Source organism: Corvus brachyrhynchos, unplaced genomic scaffold (assembly GCF_000691975.1).
Source record: "Corvus brachyrhynchos isolate BGI_N302 unplaced genomic scaffold, ASM69197v1 scaffold48, whole genome shotgun sequence".
In the NCBI taxonomy this organism is placed as follows: Eukaryota; Metazoa; Chordata; class Aves; order Passeriformes; family Corvidae; genus Corvus; species Corvus brachyrhynchos.
Genome location: NW_008240027.1, coordinates 4,011,145 through 4,021,260, shown reverse-complemented (window position 1 = coordinate 4,021,260; position 10,116 = coordinate 4,011,145). Strand labels below are relative to the sequence as shown.

The 10,116-nt window shown below is 44.6% G+C and overlaps 1 protein-coding gene across 1 annotated transcript in view; it reads right to left on the bottom strand.

Moving 5' to 3' along the window:
* Positions 1-10,116, bottom strand: part of EIF2B3 (eukaryotic translation initiation factor 2B subunit gamma) — a gene marked incomplete at its 5' end in the record, with an annotated part of 99,880 nt that overhangs the window by 4,255 nt on the left and 85,509 nt on the right. Inside the window, one exon of the mRNA XM_008640784.2 lies at positions 6,961-7,064. Within this exon, the coding sequence (XP_008639006.2) occupies positions 6,961-7,064 (104 nt within the window). The remainder of the gene's footprint in view (positions 1-6,960; positions 7,065-10,116) is intronic.

Below are 10,116 nucleotides of genomic sequence, written 5' to 3'. Positions count from 1 at the left end.
CTCCCCAGCCTTCCTGGCAGGTTCCTGCCAAGCCGCTCACAGAAAGGGGATGCCGGAGCATTCCTTTAAAAGCCATGTGAAAGCATCTCCTTGTTGTTTGCTCAATTAGCCCCAGACAGATTGCTGCTGCTGCTGCTGGTGGCAACGCTGGGTTGTAAAGGAGGAGGGGAAGGAGGGGAAAGGGAGGAAAAAAAAAAAAAGAGAGAAAAAAAAGGGTTAGGGCCTAGGCCCAGGACCACCACGAAGTTTCAGCCCTCAGGGGCTCCAGAAAACGTTCAGTTTACTCACTCAATTACATACACTGTTTTATAAACCCTTTAAAATAAAATAGAAAACAGTCCCTGGCACAGAATTACTGCTCTATTATACAGCAGTGATGAAAGCCACTGCTGTGTATTTGCTCTCTTTAAAGCAAGAGATAGTTTAACTTAAAAAACTAGGCGTGGGGGAGGGGTGGCTGCAGAAACGCATGCACGAAAACACGCTGTGGGTGGTTCCCACCACATTCACCCAGGACAGAAAGGATCAGAGAGTGGGAGAGAAGAGCAACTTGTCTCTGCAGTGATGGTTGGCTCTGGAAAAGCAGCCAGGTTAGCGGGGGGAGAGGAACTAAAGGGGCTTAAGGGGATGGGAAGCAGCTGAAGCTTGACTTTGGGAGGCTGGAGGGTGTTTTAAATTACATGTACAGATAAAGAAGGGAAGCAGGTGATGGGGGCTGATTTGTTTGTGTTTACAGAGCAGTGGGACTTTCCAGTTAAGGCCTGTTCTCTCCTCAGCCAAGCTTTACTTACATGATTGCTGGAGACCAGGGTGACCACACTGTGGCCCCTAAGGCCAGGAGCATCTCACAATTTCTCCGAGGTGCCAGGTCAGCCCTGCTGTGCAGCCATCAGCTGAGCCCATGGGTCGCCAGCAACGATGCTCCCCATGAGCTGAGTGCTCCAGCTGCTCCCAGGGTGGGATGTACGGCTCATCCAGGGGGCTGGTGGTAGCTTCAGGCAGATCAGCTCTGGTCCACAGCTGGGGCCTTCAGCCCACAGAACAGGCAGGCAGTAGAGATCTTACTTCTGCCTTATGTCCAACAATCACCAGTTCTCAGTGCTGGTGGCCCCATGGTTCAGCTGAGGATTTTTTCACAGTTCAAGCAGAATTAATCCCTTTGCTTTCAAACCCTTCTGAGAACTAGATGTGTCTTGAGAGTGTAAAGGTAACAGTGAATTCAGTGTCCAATGAGAGATGACTTTACGGTGGCTTGGAGCAGATAGATTGAGGGAGTGAAGGAACAGGAGAGAGATGTATGGGAAAGTGATCAGTCAGGATCTTAGAAGAAAGGTTAGCAAAGGGAAAAGGAGACCCAGAGCTCCGGATGTGCCTAATATAGCAAGCTCCTTGGGGAGGGGGACATGCTTGAAGTCCTTGTATTGGGAGGGAGTCCTAGCAAAGTGTGTGAGAAGGGATTGGACTATATCCATTAGGGTGCTCCCATGGGCTATCACTACCTCATAGCAAGTGCAAGCAGGGATCTCAGAACAAGTCTGACTGTCCACATCTTAACTCCCTGATATGATGGCAGAGGTGCCATATTTGCCTGCAGCACTGGACACAGATCCTTTTCCTTTCTCAGCATCCATTGGGGTGTTCTTCCTGGCTCTTTCATGTGGCTGAGCTCTAGCAGAGCAGAAGTGGTTATTTTCTCTGCGTGGAGCATGTAAAAATATTTCCACAAGGTTATGAACTGCTGCCTTATGGGTAGACTTCACAATCAGCATGCTGCGAATGTGGCAGCACATTTAACCTGCTCACTCAGGAAGCCTTAACTTGCCTGGCTGGGAATGACAGTGTGCACAAGTGTGACAGTCCCCAATGGCAGACAGGAGGACAAAGCATCGCTGGATGGATATTCTAGGGAAGTTTTACACCACTGCTAAGGCCAGAACTCATAAACCATTTTTATACAACTTGGAAAGGAGGCTTATTAGGATTAGCTAGCAATGTAGTCACTGCACAGTCTCTGAAACAAAAATGTCAACTATTTAAGAGATGCCTGTTTTAACTGCCAACAATATCTTTGTCATGGACACTCAGTAGTTAAACTACTTTAGGGAGAAATCTTATAGATCTCTCAGTTTTGCTATTAATTCACACCATTCCTACATCACCTCCAGCTCATTTTGCACCCCTGTGCACAATATACATGTGTGCACTGTTTAGTCTGTGTCTGTTCTTCATGAGCTTTCATAACTCCCATCTGCACAGCAGCATGCCTTCTGATCCCGACCCTGTGTCGTGCTAAGTGTTTTCAGTTCCTGAAGACTGCACCAGGAGGTACTCAGCATCTTGCAAGAGCAGATGCTCGCCCCTACTTGAATGCAGTGAGAGCATCAGAAAGTCTCTCGATTCCTTTCTGTCCCTATCCTGCTAAATCTTGGCTCATGTGAAGCCTCCTCACAAGCAGGGACCCATTCACATGTGGAGGTTTCATAAAACATACCTGCCTTCAGAGGATGACATTAGAGAAAAATGTGTTCTTTGGCCCTCATTAAAATAAAACAATCTAACTCTGTTTCATTGAGAAGTCCTAGGACTCCAAGCTTGGAACAGGACTTGGAAAATGATTGGAAATGGGAGCCAGTCCTTACTGGATATGTGCCTTTTTCTCTTCTTGTGAGAAACCACACAGTTTTTGCTCTGTGATAAGCCTTTGAAAAAAAACTCAAGTTTGCACGTGTTCTCAGGAGGGCAGCTAAAAACTCCAGAGACTATCTGCAGTGAGCGCTCTTGACCATGGAAGTGCAGGAGGAAGGCAGGGCTTCCTCCAAGCTGTATGGACCAGTGGAGCACTCCCCTCCTGTGCCCAGTATGAGCCTGCCTTGGCATGACAGAAAGGGATGCAGTCCAAATGAAAGCAGTCAGGGAATGATTGCCAGATGAAAAATGGAGCATGGGACTGTTGGGCAAGGGGACTGGAAATAGCAGCTATGGTCAGACCAGAAGAGGTGTCAGGTGGGTGTCTGGGAATAACCAAGTAAGAGAGAAAAACAAAAGTCTCTTTGGGAGAAAGACTAGGAGGAAAACTAAAGAGAAGGCAAGAATTGGGATGAGCCTGGTGCAGGGACAGAGCCATAGTGGAGAGCTGTGAAGCAGGAGTCAAGATCAGGTAGGACATAGATCTAGTTGAAGCCCCATGGCTGATGCTGGAAATAAATACGCAAATAAAACATCCCTGCCCCAACGACAGCAGAGATGAAAGCAAGGGATAAGGTGGTGAATTTTGTATCAGTTTTGCTAGTTCTATACATTGTATGAGTGTTTACTGTCTCTGTTACCGGTGTTGCTTTGAAGAAAGGTTAGGCCGCTTTACCTTGAAGAAGGGTTAGGCTGCTTTACCATATACGCCTGTTCCTGGCTAACTTATGCCAGATGTATAATGTTCTCCCTGCTGAATCTGGCTGAGAGACTCCTTTTGGAGCTGTACTTAGTGACTTCAGGCTCATCTGACTCCTTGACTGCCCCATCACCAGCACTCCCTCTCTCTAGTCCTACTTCACTGAGCACATGCTGCTTTTGAGCTCCTCTTTAAAAGCAGGTTTATCAAAAAGGCTGCAGTATAATCCTAATAACTGTCTTCAAAACAGTGATTGAATGCTCTGTGCAATTATGTTCTTTCAGAATGCTGTCTGCCATTTCCTACCCCTCTAATAATTACTGCCTTTTTCTTAGGTACCAACATGTTTTTCAAACTGCTACCTGGTGAGGTAGCTTTCACAAAGCCCATCTGTTAATTCTCTGCTAGCAAATTCCTTAATATATCAAAGAGGAAGGAAAGTGGATGCTTCCAAGGCATGGTAATAAAAGCAGTAGGAGAATAGTAGGGCTCTCAGGAGGCATGGCTTGCAAATCCAGCAGTTAAATAAAACACCATACCTTGACTTCAACAGAGACATTTAAAAATACCGTCTCTGGCCAGTGCTGTGACAGGGCTGAAGTCAGTGCAGGACTGGGACAACATTGCTGACAGTCACCTGCACTCCTGTGTCTCCAATTTTCTTTTTAGTTTGAAAGTACCAGGTTGCCTCTGATCTATCCCAGTAACCAGTGTTGGAGTATTCCCTCCATTTAGGTGTCCAGACATTTGCCAAGCCCGTTATTAAGTGATGAGGTCTCCCACCACGTCCCCAGGGAGATTATACCACAGCCTACCAGACCACATCGTTAAGAAAATGCTCCAGATAGCCAACCTAAATTGTGTTTAATTCAACCCCATTACTCCCAGCTGTACCATTTGGACCACCCTAAATATGTCCATATTATTCTGCAGAAGGAGAAGGATGAGAGCTGGTTTAAGTTAAGTTTGCCTGTCATTTGTGGTAACTGTTCTCCTGCCATCCCCCTTGCATGGGACTGGAATTCATTTCATGAAAGGAGGTCAGTGCACCACTGGCTCAAAGAGTTCTTGTACCCTGAGCTGCCTGGGCAGCGTGGCCAGGACTCATATGGTAGAGCAGGGAGCACACAGCCAGTTCTGCAGCAAAGTCAACTGTTAGATCTGCTTGGGGCTGTGTAGGATGATTCAGGGATATTTCTACCTTTGATGAATCCTGGCTGATGCTCTGGAATAAGGGACTGCTGTATTTTTATTTTTTAAATGTTCCTGGGAAGGTGTATGCAGTTTTGTTGAGGAGGTTTCTACTCCCAGAAACTGGAGTATGTAACTCCCAGACTAGGGTCAGCAGCCAGCATAAGCTACTGCTTATGTCTGCTGAAGGGTGATCAGCTTGCAAGAAAAGGTGGCTCCTACCCAAGAGAACTAGGTTTTTTCTTAACCTGGCCAAGGAAGCTTGAGTTTGAAGAAGGAAAAGTTACCAAACAGAAAAACACAGCCAAAGTCTTGATGAAAGGGGCAATATGGAAACAGACTTACAGGGCCACACCAAAAGCTTGGCACAAGATACAGGAAGTCTTGGGCAGGGGAAAGAAAGTCATGGCATGCTTTCACAGCGAAAAAGAGAAGACCTGGTTTACTACGGGACCAGTCAAGGTCAGAAGAGACATGCTGGGCTGGAAAGACTCAACAGTGCAGGAAATAAGTCATGAACTTCACAGACAGATCCCAGACCACTGAGGCAAACCTGACCCCCAGCCCAAAGAAATTCTAGAATGGTTAGGAAACTGAGGCAGGAAAATGAACTGAAGCTTTATTATTTTTTCTTGCTCAGCATAATGGTGTATTTATAATCATATGAATATGTCTCTGCTAACGTCAATCATACATTTCTAAACAGTTTAACTAGAGGGCCCCCAGCCTCTAGTTAACCCAAGGAGTGGGTTTAAGCTTTGGGGAGGAGAGCAGCAGACTCTCAAGAATAGGCAAATGAACCACTGGTACAGCTCTGTTACTCTCACTGCAAATACATCTACAGACCCTGAAAAATATTCAGGCAAGGATGACAAGGACAACCAAGAAGAAAGACCAGTTTTCATACTATGATCAACCATACTGGGTTCTACACCCTGGAAAATGCTTCTGAAGCAGTTGTGAGCAAGGTCAAAGGGTGATATTTTTGTTTGGTATCATCTACTAAAGAGATCAAATACATTCCTGTTTCCTAAAATATTAGCTAAATCTACAGTCCATGTCCTCATAGTTCACACTGCAGGTTAACAACCAAACATGACCCGATTCATCTCTCCTGGTGATTCATGCAGATGTGTAGATGTGGCACTTGGAGACATGGTTTAATGGCAGACTTGGCAGCATTATGTTTATGGTTGGACTTGATGATATGAAAAGGACTTTTCCAACCTAAATGATTCTGTGATAGGGGGCAATGAACCCCACAACGGACACCGATTCAGACTGATGTGATGGGCAAAGCTATGAGTAGACACAGTCACACAGAGACCAAGACCACAGAGAACTCACTGTGTTACCTACAGTATCAGAGACTTGAAACTGCAAGATCAACACTTTGTTTTCATAAGTCCTTTTTACTTTTAGTTTCAACTCAAAGGAAAATTTGTCATATGCAAAGCTGACAATAGGTTACACTCTACTACATTAAGTTCAAACTCTGCTCCGTATCAAGACACTTACAACTGGGAATCCACCCACAAAGACAAAGCAAGCAAATAAATCCTGATCTGACTAAATAACTTCACATGGAGCCTGCAAAGGAACTCACTTTTGTCCTCAGTCTACACACTGGAGCAGGGACCTGCCAAACCCCAACCATAAATATTCATTAAAAAGCCTCTGCTTGGGATGCAGTCACTGAAACAGCCATTTCCTGCCCATTATCTCCTAGGGCAGGAAATCAACAGTTCCACTCATGCGGTTACCACCGAGCCCTCACCACGCGCACTCCCACTGGATGGCTGAACTTTGTATAAATGAGGGCCACGTAGTTGTATCCTTTCTGAAGCCCCAAAATAGCACTTCATGGCAGCAAAGCAGATCTGAATGTAGCTGCCCTTGTATTTCATACTGAGCAGAGCAGCTCCCAATATGATGCTCCACCTCAAGCTTTTGCTTAGAGCAAAGTGAATGGGAGCATACTGGCACTGTGGGTTGGGAGCATCTACAGAGAAGGATGTTTGGGTGATCAATAGTTTGCCTGCTTTGCCCCTGTCACTGACAAAGATTACTAGTCAAAATAATGGCTCCTTCTGCTGAGGACAACCTCAGGCTGATCTAATTGTGGTCTCTGGGAAAAGACTGTCTCAGCACCCAATCTTACTCTTTATAAGAACAACAGAGCTTTGCTGCCAACTTCAGAGGAGCAAGTCCCTGAACTTATGCCAAGAAGCTTTCCATGAAAAACAAATCCTGATATTATAGGACACTCCACTGTAGAACTGCCACAGTTTACTGGCACTTCATGAAGAAGCAGGAGTAAAATCTCAAGGAAAAAGTTTTGAAAATTACTACAAAAGCACAGTAAATACAGCTTTTGAACTTACCTTTGGATTCCAGCCTCTGATCACTTCCAATCAAACAGTCCTTGATGTCTGCACCCTTCTCTATCACAGCATTATGACAAATAACACTGCCCTGAAGACAGCACCTACAACACAAACACAAGCAAAGCAAGAAAATAATTTAAATGACAGGTACAAAACAAAGGTATCCACTGGAATATCTAATGACTCTGTGACATGATCCTGTAAGTAGGTTCAGTTCAGCTCTTTTCTCAAAAACTCCATTCTTCTCTTGATCCTCACAGCCAGTTGCTGGAAAAACTTAAATGCCAGGTGTCAGAATGGGTTTGCAAAAAAGCATTTGCAGTTTTACCTCCTGTTAGAACAGCTTTCCTCTACATTTCCTCAACAGAATAAATACTTAACTGAATAAATAAAGACTTGGGACCTGGATCAAGTCTTGTATTTTCCACAGACAGTCTGGGTAACTGAGGGGGTGGCTTCTCTGCTCAGCTCCCCAGCTAAAAACAGGACCAGCAGCCCAGTCCTTTCCCTGAAAATTTTGCTGAGCAGTTTTATACATTCCAGCTTGCCAGGCACTAAGAAAAGGTAGAGAGATGGGGCAGATCAATAGCTCAGCTGGTTGGCTTTGTTCACGTTATATTCAAGCACCCAAACATGATTATTCCACAGTACTAAACCAGTGAAACCCACACTAGACCTACTCTACCTGCCTTGGGTATCTTCATGCTCATGTTGCCTTTGACACCACTAAGTCTGAAATGCTACACAGGATGGAACTTTAGCAAAAGCTGCCTTATTCCAAAATGTATTTGAATCTGTAATAACCAGCTTTCAAATCCGCTGATCCAACTGTCCAGAGAGGAAAGGAGTTCAAACTGCTGGGTTTGTAACTTCTCTGTTGACAGATTCTGAGTTACTGCATTGTTTTGAGCCCCTTCTTCCAATAAGGTCAAACATGTCAACCTTTACTAGTATCTGTGATGTGTCCTGAAATGCTGTTCCCTCAGCACGATGAGTAGTGTTAAATAGCATTAAATGTAATTTCTTTCAAAGCTACAGAGAAAAAAATAGCTATGAATCAAATTATTTCTTTCCTTATTTTCACATGTGCAAAGGTAGATAGGAGTCACTGAAGGACAGAAAACATAGCTAAGATGTACCTAAAAATACTAACACACATTGAAACCAGCTGATTGGGAAGAAGATATGAGATCTATAACCCTGGAGAGATGCAGGTAATCTGCTCCCCCTCGATTACCCCAATAATAATCCTACTGTCAACCCTAGCATCTCATATCTGCTTCCCAGTATTTCTGCCAACATTATTTACAATAACTGTGAATATTGTCAGTCCAACAACTGATCTCTGTCAAAACTAGAAGTTTTTGGCTTCAGTGACTTTCTGCACAGTGAGTTGCACAGTTTAATGACCTGTAGCCATTCCCCACCTTGGTTACAAGCATCACCACTACTCTCTACATTAGTGAAGCACACCTTCTTGTGTGGCTTGTGGACGGAACTGTTAGCCTGGAGTCTGAACTAACAGAGGGGTTTTGGTATCAGGTCAAAGCCCCAGCCTCAGTTCTGTATTGAATGGAGCACTAGTCAGCTGAGGTCCTCAGAAGTGAGAAACATCGATCCTCACTCCAGACCACTGATTCCAAAATTAATTAATAGTATTTTCCTGCTTACACATCACTATTATTTAGTACAAAGAATTTATCATTAAATATATTACAATTCTGTTGCTTGTGTGAGTCAGAGCAGAAACCATCTGCCCCACAAAACCACCATTAATTCTGCAGGAGTAAAAGCAATAAAACTGGACCTCAGTTGCAGTGGTTCGCAGTTACGACCCCCCTTGAACAGACTGTCCCCTCTGAACAATTATTCTTTTAACTCACTTAAACTCCCCCTCTGCTGACCTATAAGGAGGCAATATGAGCAATTATTCTACAAGCAACCAGCTCAGGTTCCCTTGGCAGGGTTTTTACTAACATGTTAATAAGATAAAAAGCGGCAAAGATACACAGCAGACCCCTGCCTGTCTTTGCTCTCACACTGTCACAATCTGCTTCCTTTCCAATAGCCTCATGTGCCCGCACAGCAGCTCAGGCCATCATCCTGTGCAACAGCAGTTGCTGAGAGCAAGAGCAACTTGGCATTTATGCCGGGCTAGGGAAGGGATCAGTGGAAGTGGGACTGCCCACCGCTGCATCCTGACTTGGCTTTCAATAGGACTAGTGAAGGGAATGGGAGAAGTTGCTCATTTCCCACTGAAATGGCTCCCATCCAAAACGTGCACTCCAGAATACCTCCTCCTCCGTTGCTTTGAGCCAGTCAGATGAAAGCTTTCCACTGCAAACTTTTAGGTTCCCACCATCTATCACTTCTCCTGAGCATGAGAGCAGCTGTGAGTGCTCTACACCTCTCAGTATTACCCTCATGCAGGAGGATATTCCCCAAAAGAGAGGGGATTTAAGCTGTCGGTCTGGAGTTCAGGCTGGAAAATACTGCATGTGTGTTCAGAGCCTACTTGAGGATAGGCTTTCAACTCCCCGAGAAAGAATAGCATTGTAACCAAGAAACTGCTGATGACATTAACATCAAAGATAATGGGGGTTCCTGCCAAACCATTTGTTGGGAGGGACAGGCCAGGGAACCCAGATGAACTTGTCTGTGCCAGGTGCTTGCAAATCAACCCTTCCCTGGTGCCAGGGTAAAACAAAACCCAAGAACTCCACCACCCCAGGAGTTTCTTAAAACTTATAAACCCAACAACTGCAGAAGTTTTAAAGCCATACTCAACGCTCAGATTACCCCAATCACACAAACCAGCAGCAAATCCGGCTTTTATTGCTCAAGTGGAACAAAACTTCAAGAGATAAAAACACAATTTGTGGGTGTTCCCTTCACCCGCTGACAGATGTAACACAGCCATTTTGAAACCACTTGTAAATGCCTTTTTTCTAAAAAAAAAAAAAAAAAAAAAAAAAAAAAAAAAAAAAAAAAAAGCAAAAAAACCAAAAAACCGCAGCTGGATCTTTGCTATCAGTGTCTATTTTATGTGGAACAATATACAAACCCAAAGGAACTTAGAGCAAGAACTGTTGTGCTTTGCAGTTTTTCATCAGGAAATGCCATGAGAAAATGGCCTAAACGTGGACTCTTTCC